Source organism: Myxocyprinus asiaticus, chromosome 8, assembly GCF_019703515.2.
Source record: "Myxocyprinus asiaticus isolate MX2 ecotype Aquarium Trade chromosome 8, UBuf_Myxa_2, whole genome shotgun sequence".
NCBI lineage: Eukaryota > Metazoa > Chordata > Actinopteri > Cypriniformes > Catostomidae > Myxocyprinus > Myxocyprinus asiaticus.
In genome coordinates this window covers 53674631-53689630 of record NC_059351.1, presented here as the reverse complement: position 1 = coordinate 53689630, position 15000 = coordinate 53674631, and the positions used below count along the sequence as shown (strand labels likewise).

The window sequence follows — 15000 nt, the reverse complement described above, 5'->3', positions numbered from 1 at the left end:
GCTAGTCGTTTCTGGGACGACTGCATCAAATACAATTGCACGGTGAGGACCTTTGAATCAGTGTCATTAGAGTTTGATTGGCCAATCAGAAAGCTCCATCTAGTAACATTTACTTTTACCGAAGTTTTTAGTGGTGGTCTGATAGAGTCAATGTCTATAAGTCAATAGTTAATATAGTTATAGTCAATAATAATACTGTAACTATTGAGTCAATAGTCAAGTCAAATCTCTTGCACTCTTTTGAAAGGTTTGCTTGAAGTTAGCTCCCATATTTGTCCACAATGCGAAACACTGAGGAGTGACTGATTCACAGTTTGATTGTTAGTTGTTTCGGATAAAATGTTAGATTTACATTTGTGTGTGTGTTTGTGTTGGCAGGTGATCCAATACATTGGTGAAATATGTCGGTACCTTTTATCTCAACCAACCCGTCCATCTGAGTCTCGTCACCAGGTGCGTGTTGCCATGGGCAATGGTCTGCGGCCCAATGTTTGGGAGGGGTTTATGAAACGTTTCAACATTAAACGTATCGGAGAGTTCTACGGAGCCACAGAGTGCAACTGCAGCCTCGCCAACATGGACAGCAAGGTGTGTGTGTAAATATATTAATGAACACTTTTTAATGTATGCTGAATTAAACTCTAATTGACAGATTAGTAGGGCTGTTAATTGATTAAAAATGTTAAGCTACATGAAAATGTAAAAATTGCAATATGCGAATAAATCGCAAACAGTGATTAACATAATCACTGGCCTCCAGTTCACAGCAATCCTTTCTGCAAATAAGTTTATTAATCTGTCCTAGGTCTGCTTATGGGCTGTTCACACAGAATGTGTTCTTGTATTCTTTCTGCTGTATTTTTTACTTGTTGGTCTATTTACACATGCAGCATATCATCTTTGGCCCTTGCGTCATGTCTCGAATCATGAGCGCTGTTTAACACAGTGTCAAGTTTAAATGTAGTTCAACTCTGAAAAATGTTTCTTCAAGATTAAATTGCTCTGCTGGTAGAACAATCCTTAGTTACAGAATTTATGTACAGGTCAGGGGTAATTAATTGCGTTCATTTTTGATTGCGTCATTTTGATAGTCACAGAGTTGTTTTAAGAATGTAGCATGTATTGTTGCGTCTGATTATTTGTATTAATTTATATATTGTTCAACATGCTCGTTTATTGCTCATGCGATGTGGCGATGTGGTCATCTGGCCAGGTCGGGGCGTGTGGCTTTAACAGTGTGATTCTGCCCAGCGTGTATCCCATCAGACTGCTTAGAGTGGACGAGGAGACTATGGAGTTAATTAGAGACAACAGAGGACTGTGCATTCCATGCAAACCTGGTGAAGAAACACACACACATGCACACAAACAGAATGTAAACATACAATATGTGCAAATTAATATCTGAAGAGTTATTAGTCAAGTGGCAAGTGTTGTCAGAGCTTAGCATAAAAAGCAACTACAAGACATATAGCCATACAATACGAGTTTATTTGTTTACTTTAGGAGAACCAGGGATTATTGTTGGGCGAATCAATCCAAACGATCCATTACGTCGCTTTGATGGCTATGCTAATCAGGAGGCCAACAACAAGAAGATAATGCACAACGTCTTCAAACAGGGCGACTCAGCTTACGTATCAGGTGAAGAAAAATGTTATCCAGATACATATTGATTATGCCTGTTTCTCTTCGTGGCAAAAGTGTTGCATTTTGTACTAGATAAGTTGCTCTCATTTGCTCACTTTGATCTGTCTCAGGTGATTTGATGGTTATGGATGAGTTTGGTTATGTGTATTTCCGGGACCGAAGTGGAGACACATTCCGCTGGCGTGGAGAAAATGTTTCAACCACAGAGGTGGAAGGAATTCTGAGTTCTCTATTGAATCAGACAGATGTCGCTGTTTATGGAGTCTCTGTGCCAGGTGAGACAACTGTCACCCTCAACACACCTGTGGAGCTGTAGATGTTTGAAAAAACAGAAAAGAGCTGTTTAAAATAAAATGCTGGTGTTTTAAAAACACGTTGCAGATGTTTAATAACAAGCTGCAGGTGTTTATTAACAAATTCCAGGTGTTTAAAACAAGTTGCAGATGTTTAATAACAAGCTGCAGGTGTTTATTAACAAACTGCAGTTGTTTAAAACAAGTTGCAGATGTTTAATATGGAGTTGCAGATGTTATGAACTGCAGGTGTTTAAAATAAGCTGCAGATGTTTAATTGCAAAATGTAGTGGGTTAAAATGAGCAGCAGATGTTAATTAAGAGATGTTTAATAATGAGCTGCAGGTGTTTAAAATAACGAGCTGCCGGTGTTTAAAATAACGAGTTGCAGGTGTTTAATAGTGAGCTGCAAAGGTTTTAAATACAGAGCTGCAGATGTTAAATAATGAGTTGCCGGTGTTTATAATAATGAGTTGTAGGTAAGCTGCAGATGTTTAAAAAACAGCGCTACAGATGTTAAATAATGAGCTGAGATGTGTAAAATAAAAATCTGCAAGTGTTTAAAATAATGACCTGTTGGTGTTTAAAATAATGAGTTGCAGGTGTGTAATAGCAAGCTACAGATGTTTAATAATGAGCTGCATCTGATTAAAATAATGAGTTGCAGGTGTTTAATAGTGACCTGCAAATATTTAAAATACAGAGCTGCAGATGTGTAAAATAAAAAGCTGTTGGTGTTTAAAATTAACAAGCAACGGATGAACAATATCAAGCAGCAGATGGTTAATATCAAGCTGCAGGTGTTTAAAATAATGAGCAGTAGGTATTTAATAACGAGTTGCAGGTGTTTAATAGTGAGCTGCAAATATTTAAAATACAGAGCTGCAGATTTTAAATAATGAGCTGCAGGTGTTTAAAATAAGCCGCAGATGAAAAATAACAAGCTGCAGATGGTTAATATCATGCTGCATATGTTTAATAACGAGTTGCAAGTGTGTGATAGCGAGTTACAGATGTTTAATAATGAGCTGCAGGTGTTTAAAATAATGAGCTGAAGGTGTTTAAAATAATGAGCTGAAGGTGTTTAAAATAACGAGCTGTAGGTGTTTAAAATAATGAGCTGAAGGTGTATAAAATAATGAGTGGCCGGTGTGTAAAATAATAGGCAGCAGATGGTTAATATCAATCTGCAGATGTTTAAAATTATGAGCTGCAGGTGTTTAAAATAATGAGCTGCAGGTGTTTAAAATAATGAGCTGCAGGTGTTTAAAATAATGAGCTGGAGGTGTTTAAAATAATGAATGGCCGGTGTGTAAAATAATAGGCTGCAGATGGTTAATATCAAGCTGCAGATGTTTAAAATTATGAGCTGCAGGTGTTTAAAATAATGAGCTGCAGGTGTTTAAAATAATGAATGACCGGTGTGTAAAATAATAGGCTGCAGATGGTTAATATCAATCTGCAGGTGTTTAAAATTATGAGCTGCAGGTGTTTGAAATAACGAGCTGCAGGTGTTTAAAATAATGAGCTGCAGGTGTTTAAAATAATGAGCTGCAGGTGTTTAAAATAATGAGCTGCAGGTGTTTAAAATAATGAATGGCCGGTGTGTAAAATAATAGGCTGCAGATGGTTAATATCAAGCTGCAGGTGTTTAAAATTTGAGTGAGTCTGCAGGTGTTTAAAATAATGAGCTGCAGGTGTTTAAAATAATGAGCTGCAGGTGTTTAAAATAATGAATGGCCGGTGTGTAAAATAATAGGCTGCAGATGGTTAATATCAGTCTGCAGGTGTTTAAAATTATGAGCTGCAGGTGTTTAAAATAATGAGCTGGAGGTGTTTAAAATAATGAGCTGCAGGTGTTTAAAATAATGAATGGCCGGTGTGTAAAATAATAGGCTGCAGATGGTTAATATCAGTCTGCAAGTGTTTAAAATTATGAGCTGCAGGTGTTTGAAATAATGAGCTGCAGGTGTTTAAAATAATGAGCTGCAGGTGTTTAAAATAATGAATGGCCGGTGTGTAAAATAATAGGCTGCAGATGGTTAATATCAGTCTGCAGGTGTTTAAAATTATGAGCTGCAGGTGTTTGAAATAATGAGCTGCAGGTGTTTAAAATTATGAGCTGCAGGTGTATAAAATAATGAGTGGCCAGTGTGTAAAATAATAGGCTGAAGATGGTTAATATCAAGCTGCTGGTGTTTAAAATTATAAGCTGCTGATGTTAAATAACAAGCTGCAAATGTTTAATACTGATCTGCAGATTTTAAATAACAAGCTGCTGCAGGTATGTAATTAAAAACGATAGATACAGTATTTAATAACGAATTGCAGGTGTATAACGAGCTGCAGATGTTAAGTAATGAGGTGCAGATGTTGTATAATGAACTGTACATGTTTTTGAGTTTAGAAACTTCAAGTTGCTTTGAATAACAACATGAATACAAGTAAATCTCTATTCTGTAAAACTCTGAGGTCTCTGTAATTACAGTATGGATTTATTGTATTGTACAGTAGCTGTTTTTATACTCTCTTTTCACCAGGTGTGGAGGGTAAAGCAGGAATGGCTGCCATAGCTGACATGACAAATTATTTTGACTGTGAGAAGTTTGTACGAGATGTGCAGAGCAACCTTCCCTCTTACGCTCGTCCTGTCTTCTTGCGGCTTTCACCTGAGGTGGACAAAACAGGTGAGAGAAAGACACTCATACACGCATGACATAATCATATCATCATATACATTTCCTCTCTTTCTTTCACTGCATATTTTCTTCATTCACCTTTATTTCTGTAATTGTCTCACCAACAGGTACCTTCAAAATCCAAAAAACACGCTTACAGAAAGAGGGATTCAACCCAAGGCTAACCACTGACCGGATCTACTTTCTGAACAGCCGTTTGGGGCATTATGAGACTCTGACAGAGGAACTATACAATGACATCATGCAGGGAAAAATATCTCTATGAGAAAGACAGTCTCGTTGTTGAGCCTGTTTCACGCATCTTACATCTTCAGCATGCGAGTATCATAGCGTAACTGCAACAGCAGACACGCGTTGTGCTTTCACACTGACAGTGAGTTGCATTTACCTGCACAATCTTGCACCAGTTAAGCTTAATAAGCAGACAACATGTGTGATCACGTAAATGCCTTAAATGGTTTTCCTTTATCGTGGTTAGGTCATAAACAGTTTAAGCAATAATCGATCGACACGGGTCAGTTTTTGCACATTACCTCCATTATGCTGTGCGTGAAAACACCTTTACCAGCATTCCGACTGGCTTATCCAATGTGTGCAAATGTTGTGCGCATTCCTCAACATTTCGACGTCAAAAGCAACAAATAACAGACGAATAACTCTATGATTTCAAGTCTCACATAAACGTGATTTTTCCTGCATTTCTGATTTTTTGAATAAGCAGATTTTTGGTAGTTATTAGTATATAGGTGTTCATGTAAACACGCTCATTGTTTCTGCAACATAACAGAGCTGCAGCTCTGTCCAGAAAATAGTGATTTCTGGGTGACATGGAGTAGTTCTTTAGATAAAGGTCACAAATTAGAAAACGGTTATCATAGTTGCGTCACTGAGATGTACGAAAAACTTCATGGTCATGAAATGTAATTTACATGAGGAGGTGCATCACATTTACTGTACATCTGAATGGAGTTAATCTAAACAGGAGGAAAATCAAACCGTCTTGTTTTAAACAAAAGGTGAGTAGTTCACTAAATTACTTCTACATTTCAAAATATAGTGTTTATAAATTTGTTCAGTTTAATTGGCTGTATTTTTCAGTTTGAAACACAAAACCAAAAATAGGCTTAGCGCTGAAACTGTACTTGCAATGTAATGAAAACACTTCACATACATGTTGCAGTAACGAAATGTGAGAAACATTGTAATGTTATATTGTGTAATGTGTAATGTTATAAGTGTCCTTTGTTGAGTATCGATATACTGTAACTCCTGAAAAAGACTTGACAAAAATCAAGCTCATAGTCTGCATCTATTGTTACTTGAAACGTCTTGCTAAATGAACAACACTTGTGCCTTTTCTACTCTTGATTTGAGTCATTGCACATCAGGCTGTAGAAGAGAAATCCAGCCCACTGATATGTGTAGATTCTGATCAGAACATAATGAAATGAATTCACCTCATGAGTTTACTGTAACTCTCATCCCAATAATTGAACTGAACTTTTGTGATGGTTACATATAATTTGCAATGTCTTTTATGTAACACATACTGTAAACAATGAGACACAAACAAAATTATTAAAGTTAAGTCACATAAAAACAAAAGCACTGGCTTTATTAAACGACACAGGTACAGTGTGTGTGTGTGTGTGTGTGTGTGTGTGTGTGTGTGTGTGTGTATATATATATATACTGTATACTGTACATATAAACAAGACAATAAATGGGGATGGAATAAAGTTTTAAAATTAGGTCTTCAATTCTGGGCTACTCAATACTGTGCAAAGACAGTTGAATCTATTACTAAAAATCCAGCATAGGGGGGTTCAGTGAATGTGTTGTTGAATGTGTGAGTGTGTGTGTCGGAGACAGTCCAGATACACTCCAATTACTGTATATAAGATCAGGGACCTATTGTGCTGGGCAATGAACTTGTCCTTTTGTGTGGAGTTGCTAAAAAATGAGGTACCTTTTCCAGTGTTGTGCCAAAATCTGACTCCCCACCAGATTCTTACTCCCTGCTACCTAATTGGTTCTTTTGACTAAAGCTCACCCCTACACCCACCCTTGACCCTAACCATAGGAGGAAGTCATTGGTCCCTATCCCTAATGTACACCCCTACACCTACCTCTAAACGTAAGGATACTAGGGAGTCAAAAATCGGCACAACACAGGACAGCGGAAGACATACTTGATGAGTCCCTGTTACCTTCTCTCCCCCTCCATGCAAAACAGCTGAATGTCAAACCATACTTTCCTCACAAGCGCTTTGGGTGAGTAATACGGTGCTGATGAACACTGTTTTCTTTTCTGTGTTTCCTGTAGCGCTTCACAGTTGATTTAAAGACAGCACTGCATGACTTGTTGATGTTGCTTTGTGATGTGACGCTTAATCCCAGCTTTGAGACTATAGGTCGTTTGAACAGATGCATAAAACTCTCGCAATGTGTCATTACAGAGGACAGCAGAGTAGGCGCATTAATATAGAATGGTGATTAAAACTGACTGGAACTACCTGTGCATTAAACGGTTTTAATGCACACATTCCACCCAATCAGAATGGATTATTCGACTCTGAAGACCATGGTATAAATTGCAGTTGTCACCTGTAAGTGCAATGCATTTTGAAAATAACACGTGTCTTCTAGTGTTTTTTTAATGCATGATCGAATAAGATGATTATTATTATTACTAATGTGTGTCAGTGACAAATTGTTGTCTTCAGTTTATCTGATTTAAGATATTTATGTGCATCTGGTTTAAACTCCAGCAGTTCAGATGTATCTCTCTTTTAAATTATTTTCACATTTCAATTTTTATGTGCAGTTTTCATGTGTAACAAAGACACAGTGTAGTAGTTCAATTTGGAAATGTAAACTATAACTGAAAAAACTTTAAGGTGTTTATTTGCATCAATTATGCTGTAACGGACAAGTCACGTGTCTATACATGTATAGTATTGAATGAACTGCAGCTCAGTGCTCTTTATGTATACAGTTCTGTACACACATATTAGAGAAAGAATCACCATTGGCTATTATTTTTTTTCTTGCCAGACATTTGACCTGACATGCCAGCAATAAAGCACATTGGGATGGGGGTGTCGTCACATATTTATATTTACGTTTAGTCATTTAGCGACTACAAATAAGGAAGTTTAGCAATTTATTGTGCAAAAGCCAACAATATGTGCAGTATCACACTGCCGATGTTCCAATAGTAGTTGGTGAAGCTAGAGCAGAAGAAAGAAGGATTTATATAAAAATGTACACCATTTTAAATTTCATGTTTGCTACACATTTGAACACAAAATATTGACAAGGTTCAAACTTAATCAAATGAAAGTAGAATTCCACATCTAACATTTAACTGTGACTGTTAAAAGTACTATGTAAAAACAACATTATAGAGCATGTTTCACCATCATAGAAGCTGGAGGAGCCTATAGGTTAAACTCTTCAATATTAACAGTGTTTGTTGTATTTCATAATGTATGATTGCCTCTTTCAGTAATTACATGTTTGTTGTTCATTCAGGATGCATAATTAGGGGTTCAAGCCCGAAGGCCTATAAACCCTATAGTTTTTGTCAGAATTTTTATTATTATTATAGATCTAGAGACTAGAAACTTTCAGGGATGTAGTACTCTGGCATGGAATCGGCCCATAGGTGGCGCTATAGTGAACAAAACAAATTTGTTGCATATTTTGGGCCATAGCTCCTAAACCATATGTCCGAGACTCAAGTGCCTTATATCAAGACGAACAAAATGGCTATCTCCGATTTAATTTCCGTCATGACGGAAATTTACGATTTTTCATTAAACCTACTTTTTTGAACTCGTCCTAGGCCGTATGTCCGATTTGCACGAAATTTGTAATGTATCATCTAGGGACACTGTTTAATAAACAAATAAAAAGTTATCAGAAACTTTTTAATAAACCAAACCATTTTCGAATAATGCTTCAACGAAGTCAACCACAAACTCACCAAAATGGACTTGTGGCTGTATCTTCGCAACGCTTTTGCGTATTGACACGAAACTTGGTATATGTCATCACAGGCATGACCTGAGGGTACCAACACAGTTTTGGCACAGCGCCACCTAGTGGTCAAGAGATATGAAAAAATTGCTATTTTTGCTTATAACTTTTGAATAGTTTGGAGTAAAATCATAAGACTGGACTCTTTGGATTCCTTGGGACATAACAAGTACGATGATACTCATGGTCAGCCTCACTTCCTGTCCGCCGTTTCGAGTTTAATTGAAAACACATACTTTTTTTAACTCATCCTAGGTCGTATGTCCGATTTGCACGGAATTGGTTATGTATAATATAGGGGCGCTCGTGACAAAATATTATCTAAAGCTCTTTGACAGACTAAACGGTTCTTGAACATTGCACCGACGAATTTGATGGCAAGACGTCAGAAAGCATCTCAGGCTATAATACTGTAATGCAGTGCCTTATTGACATAAAACTTTGTGTGTGTAACTGTCACCATACTCTGAACACACCGTACATATTTGGTGACAATGCAACCTTTTCGTCAAAAGTTAGAATGAATAATAAATTAAACGAAATAAATAAAACTTTAATACCTTATTTTTATTTAAGGTGCTTATGAGCTATATGAATAATGCTTTTTCATCTTGTGACATGAAATTAAAGGACCTATGCTGCTTGTAGCTATATTTTGTAGTATGTATTTACACTGAGTTTGCATTGATATTTAGAATAAGTGCTAAAACGATACTTTAAGAATAGAGGCATTTCAACAAACGTCAGTCGAGCGGTTACTTTACAGTATCAGTACAGTATGATTAGAATTACATGTTTTTTAGTTTTTTTTGTTGTCCTTTTTCTAATCAACAGTTGTCTGTAAAGTACAGAAATGGTATTAAAAGAGACAGAGGTGGACTGGGAAGAGAAATCGGGCCTGGATTTTACATAAAAACTGGCCCAAAAGTTTCAAAGACGTACATGTGCTATCTGGGAACATGTCAGTGGACATCAACATATGGGCTGCTTTCAAAAGCTGATATCAAAAAAGTGACCTGTAGGTGTCGCCAACTGCTCAATAAATTATTAGCAATCGAAATGAACTATTTTTGCAGTGACTTTTTTTCTCTGTGAATGTTAGACTGAAGTGATTCTAGTTAAATAAAAATCCATTTATGATTTCTCACAACAGATTTGGAGAAGAACATGTATTCCCACCAGCTGATTGGTTTAAAATATCCCATCAGTGTCTATTCAAAGTCTTGAAATAAAAAAATATTAGTTCTGTGTGGTGCGGCGACTGACAGTGGCATAATCAGAGTTAATATCTTTACTGAATGTGACTGTATCATCAGTGAGAGAATCTTCATGTTTGTGGAAACTGACAGCAGCATACAGCAGCACATCAGAGGAGTTTGAGGGAAACTGTACAGTAGAGAAAAAAGGAGTTGATGTAGAATCATGTCTGCCATCTTTAATCTCTTCATATTCATCGACAGCATTGGGAGCCTAAGAATAAGAAGAGGATGAGATGATAAGAAAGACCAAGACATGAAGACTTCATTAAAAGATATAATACACATACAGGTCTCACCAAACTCACCATGTCATTATTTCGTTTATCTCCTCTGTTTATTGATGAATGAATACCTGTGGAAAACGTCATGGTTACTGGTGTAACCTCCGTTCCCTGATGGAGGGAACGAGACGTTGGTGTCGATGTAGTGACACTAGGGGTCACTCTTGGGAGCCCGAGACACCTCTGGTCTTTGATAAAAGGCCAATGAAAATTGGCGAGTGGTATTTGCATGCCACTCCCCCGAACATACGGGTATAAAAGGAGCTGGTATGCAACCACTCATTCAGGTTTTACGCTGAGGAGCCGATATAAGGTCCAGCCATTTCAGCGGGTAGTTCAGCGTTGTGGCAGGAGGGACCAACGTCTCGTTCCCTCCATCAGGGAACGGAGGTTACACCAGTAACCATGACGTTCCCTATCTGTCACTCACTCGACGTTGGTGTCGATGTAGTGACACTAGGGGTCCCTATACAAAACGCCACAAGGCTGAACTGTGTTACATGAACTGGCGGTGTGTGGTGGGCAGACTTGCTGTGTGCCTCATAGCCAGCGCACCAGGTCGACACGTAACCTCCCCCAACACAGTTATGAGTGTCAAACGGCCCTTTTTGGGGACAAGTCGACTACCCAGAGATAGAGACAGGCTTAACGCAGTCGTGGCCTCTTTCCCCTTCTCTTTTTCCACTCCCTAAAAAAGAAGGGGGATTATCTGACTGGGCCGCCAGGTCTAGTCGGGGGGTGTCCCTCCCAAGGGGAGGACACCGCGGAGACCACACCTCGCCCCAAGAGAGGGGGGATATTTAAGTGGAAGAATACATCACATGGTCTTTCCAACCATGTGGAGAGCCTTCAAGGTAGATCCTGCCCAATGGGGGAGGAGTTACTACAACATGGAGACTGAGGGGCTCTGCCCAAGGAAGACGCAGTTTGCCAGTAGGGAAACGAACTAGCGGAAGATATAGATCGCATGGGGTTAGCCTTACAGGGAACCGCCACATGCGGAGCACCTACCCCAGAACCGGGCTCTTAGTTAGCGCGTGTACTGGGCCGGCAGCGAGTCTCTCCGAAAACTCGACTGCCACAGGGCTCGGAGGAAGTCAACCAGGGAACAACTTTTGTGAACACTACTGGGAATTAACGGCGCACGTCTTCAGCTCAAAAGGAGGTGGAAGGCGCTATGTGCAAGCGATACACCCGGCCGGCTATCCCGGGCTTATCCGCTTGTGTTGCGTGCCACTACCTGGGACGAAACCGGTTCCACCCGGAGGTTGTAGAACCTTGCAAAGGTGTTGGGTGTTGCCCAGCCCGCTGCTCTGCAATGTCTGTTAGAGAGGCACCTCTGGCCAGGGCCCAAGAAGCCGCTACACCACGGGTAGAATGGGCTCGTAGCCCTACCGGGGGCGGCATGTTTTGGGCGAGACATGCCATAGTTATGGCGTCAATGAGCCAGTGGGCGATCCTCTGCTTGGAGACAGCGCTTCCTTTCCGCTGTACACCAAAGCAGACAAAGAGCTGCTCAGAGATTCTAAAGCTCTGCGTGCGATCCAAATAGATGCGTAAAGCGTGCACCGGACACAGCAACGACAGGGCTGGGTCTGCCTCCTCCTGGGGCAGCACTTGCAGGTTCACCACCTGGTCCCTAAAAGGAGTGGTGGGAACCTTGGGCACATAGCCCGGTCGGGGGTCTCAGGATCACGTGAGAATAGCCCGGACCGAACTCCAGGCACGTTTCGCTGACAGAGAACGCTTGCAGGTCACCTACCCTCTTGATGGAAGTGAGCGCAGTCAGGAGGGCAGTCTTCAAGGAGAGTGCCTTAAGCCCGGCTGACTGCAAAACTCAAAGGGGGCTCTCTGTAGACCCTGAAAAACTACAGAGGTCCGATGAGGGAACAAGGCGTGGCCTGGAGGGATTCAGCCTCCTGGCGCCTCTTAGGAACCTGATGATCAGATCATGCTTCCCTAAAGACTTACCGTCGACTGCGTCATGGTGTGCTGCTATGGCAGCAACGTACACCTTCAAGGTGGAAGGGGACAGCCTCCCTTCCAACCTCTCTTGCAGGAAGGAAAGCACTGATCTGACTGCGCACCTCTGGGGGTCTTTCTGATGGGAAGAACACCACTTAGCGAACAGACACCACTTAAAGGCATACAGGCGCCTCGTAGAGGGAGCCCTAGCCTGAGTGAACGTGTCTACCACTGCAGGTGGGAGACAGCTTAGGTTTTCCACGTCCCGTCCAGGGGCCAGACATGGAGATTCCAGAGGTCTGGGCGCGGGTGCCCGATGGTGCCCCTTCCCTGAGAAAGAAGGGCCTTCCTCAGGGGAATTTGCCCGGGGGGAGCTGTCACGAGGAGCGTGAGGTCTGAGCACCACGTCTGGGCGGGCCAGTAGGGTGCTTACCAGGACGACCTTCTCCTCGTCCTCCCTGACCTTGCACAGGGTCTGTGCGAACAGGCTCACTGGGGAAAACGCATATTTGCGAATGCCAGGGGAACAGCTGTGTGCCAGCGCGTCTATGCCGAGGAAGGCCTCGGTGAGGGCGTACCAGAGCGGGCAGTGGGAGGATTCTTGGGAGGCGAACAGGTGCACCTGTGCCTGACTGAATCGACTCCAAATCAGCTGGACCACCTGAAGGTGGAGTCTCCACTCTCCCTTGAGGGTAACCTGTTGTTACGGCGTGTCCACCGAAGTGTTGAGGTTGCCCGGGATGTGAGTGGCTTGCAGCGACTTGGGGCTGCTAACTCCGTTGGAGGAGACGGCGGGCGAGTTATGACATACAGCGGGAGCGCAGACCGCCTTGGCGGTTGACATATGCTACCGCTGCCGTGCTGTCTGTCCGAACTAGCACGTGCTTGCCCTGGATCAACGGCCGGAACCTCCGCAGGGCGAGCAGAATTGCCAGTAACTCGAGGCAGTTGATGAGCCAACGCAGCCGCGGACCCGTCTAGAGGCCGGCAGCTGCGTGCCCGTTGCCAACAGCGCCCCAGCCCATTTTTGAGGCGTCTGTCGTGACCACGACGCGCCTGGAGACCAGTTCTAGCGGAACACCTGCTCGTGGAAACGAGAGGTCGGTCCAAGGGCTGAAAAGACGGTGACAGACCGACGTAATGGCCACGCGGTGTGTCCCGTGGCGCCATGCCCGTCTCGGGACTCGAGTCTGGAGCCAGTGCTGAAGCGGCCTCATATGCATCAACCCGAGTGGGGTGGCCACCGCCGAGGACGCCATATGCCCCAGGAGCCTCTGAAAATGTTTCAGTGGAACCGCTGTTTTCTGTTTGAACGCCTTCAAACAGGCCAGCACCGACTGGGCGCGCTCGTTCGTAAGGTGCGCCATCAAGGAGACTGAGTCCAACTCCAAACCAAGAAAAGAGATGCTCTGAACCGGGAGGAGCTTGCTCTTTTCCCAGCTGACCCGAAGCCCTAGTCGGCTGAGGTGTGAGAGCACCAGGTTCCTGTGTGCGCATAACCCGTCTCGAGAGTGAGCTAGGATTAGCCAGTCGTCGAGATAGTTGAGAATGCGAATGCCCACCTCCCTTAACGGGGCAAGGGCAGCCTCTGCGATCTTCGTAAAGATGCGAGGAGACAGGGACAGGCCGAAAGGGAGGACTTGTACCGATACGCCTGACCCTCGAACGCAAACCGCAGGAAGGGTCTGTGTCGAGGAAGGATCGAGACGTGAAAGTACGCATCCTTCGGGTCTACCGCCGCGAACCAATCTTGATGCCAGACGCTCGCTAGAATGCGTCTTTGCGTCAGCATCTTGAACGGGAGTCTGTGTAAGGCCCGGTTCAGTACTCGCAGGTCCAAGACTGGCCGCAACCCACCGCCTTTTTTTCGGTACAATGAAGTAGGGGCTGTAAAACCCCTTCTTCATCTCGGCTGGAGGGACAGGTTCTATCGCGTCCTTCCGTAGGAGGGTAGCGATCTCCGCGCAAGGTAGCAGCATTTCCATCTTTCACCAAGGTGAAGTGGACACCGCTGGACCTGGGCGGATGCCCAGCGAAGTGAATCGTGCAGCCGAGTCGGACGGTCCGGACCAGCCCTCGCGACGGACTGGAAAGCGCAAGCCATGCGTCCGAGTTCCGCGCAAGGGGGACCAAAGGGACAACGTCATCGGATGTACCGGCGGGTGGGGCCTCGCGGCGGGGCGGAGCTTGAGGTGCCACACCACATCGTGGCCGTGCTGAGTCCGAGGACATCGAAGCACTTACCTGGCTCCTTGTGACCACCCCCGGAACAGCCTGGGACGGGGGAGGAAGAGGCCTGTCCTCATGACCCATGGAGACTGTCACATCGGGGGCGGATTTGTGCCACAGCTGGGCGCTCAGGGCGGGAGACCGCCGCTGGAGCGCCAACCTGCCAAATGGAGTGGTGGACGGTGGTCGTGATGCCAGCCGTACACACCGAATATGTGACCCAGGGAACAAGGAAACCACTCTTGCGGAGCTCTTGAGTACTGCAGCCACTTGGGCATGCAGCGCAATTTAAATGCAAAAGGTAACAAAAAGAAGATCTGCTTACCAGCTCCAGAGCAGCGGGTTTCGTTGTCCCTGGGTCGCCCGTCTCAGGGGCGCTTCGAAGACCTCCGTAGGTTCTTCGGTGCCGGCTGTGAGACGGGTGGCGTCGGCTTCCTGCGGTGGGCTCCACGCCGGGGCCGGGCCGGAGGGGCGGGCTGCGGCGGAGCCGGTGCAGTCACCGCAGGGGGACGCCCTCGGCGATGAGTAGATGGGGTGCAGGATCTTGAGCCACGCCGGGGCAGGACAAGCCGGCTAGCAT

The 15000-nt window shown here is 43.5% G+C and overlaps 2 protein-coding genes and 1 long non-coding RNA gene across 7 annotated transcripts in view; 2 read left to right on the top strand and 1 right to left on the bottom strand.

Moving 5' to 3' along the window:
- slc27a1b (solute carrier family 27 member 1b) overlaps positions 1–6259 on the top strand; it is an 11583-nt gene extending 5324 nt beyond the window's left edge. Inside the window, exons 7-13 of the mRNA XM_051704155.1 lie at positions 1–42; positions 379–588; positions 1214–1340; positions 1507–1644; positions 1761–1925; positions 4484–4630; positions 4750–6259. The exon at positions 1–42 is cut by the window's left edge and continues 68 nt beyond it. Coding sequence (XP_051560115.1) covers positions 1–42; positions 379–588; positions 1214–1340; positions 1507–1644; positions 1761–1925; positions 4484–4630; positions 4750–4907 — 987 coding nt within the window. The 3' untranslated portion in view covers positions 4908–6259. The remainder of the gene's footprint in view (positions 43–378; positions 589–1213; positions 1341–1506; positions 1645–1760; positions 1926–4483; positions 4631–4749) is intronic.
- LOC127444668 (uncharacterized) lies at positions 1932–4477 on the top strand. 2 transcript variants are annotated; one of them, XR_007897867.1, is made up of 3 exons: positions 1932–3523; positions 3664–3753; positions 3890–4477. It is a non-coding gene; the product is annotated as an uncharacterized LOC127444668 (long non-coding RNA). The 2 variants fall into 2 exon arrangements; XR_007897868.1 differs by having other exon boundaries at positions 3664–3799; positions 3913–4477.
- Positions 6260–7912: 1653 nt separating the features above from the next.
- The window catches only part of LOC127444643 (polymeric immunoglobulin receptor-like), a 16592-nt gene continuing 9504 nt past the window's right edge, over positions 7913–15000 (bottom strand). For 2 of the 4 annotated variants that reach the window (XM_051704136.1, XM_051704140.1), the window contains 2 exons: positions 10251–10297; positions 7913–10156 (listed from right to left, as the gene is read on the bottom strand). In XM_051704136.1, the coding sequence (XP_051560096.1) occupies positions 9926–10156; positions 10251–10297 (278 nt within the window). In that variant the 3' untranslated portion in view covers positions 7913–9925. Of the gene's footprint in view, positions 10157–10250; positions 10338–15000 lie in introns of all 4 variants that reach the window. The other 2 variants (XM_051704138.1, XM_051704139.1) reach the window with 2 other exon arrangements.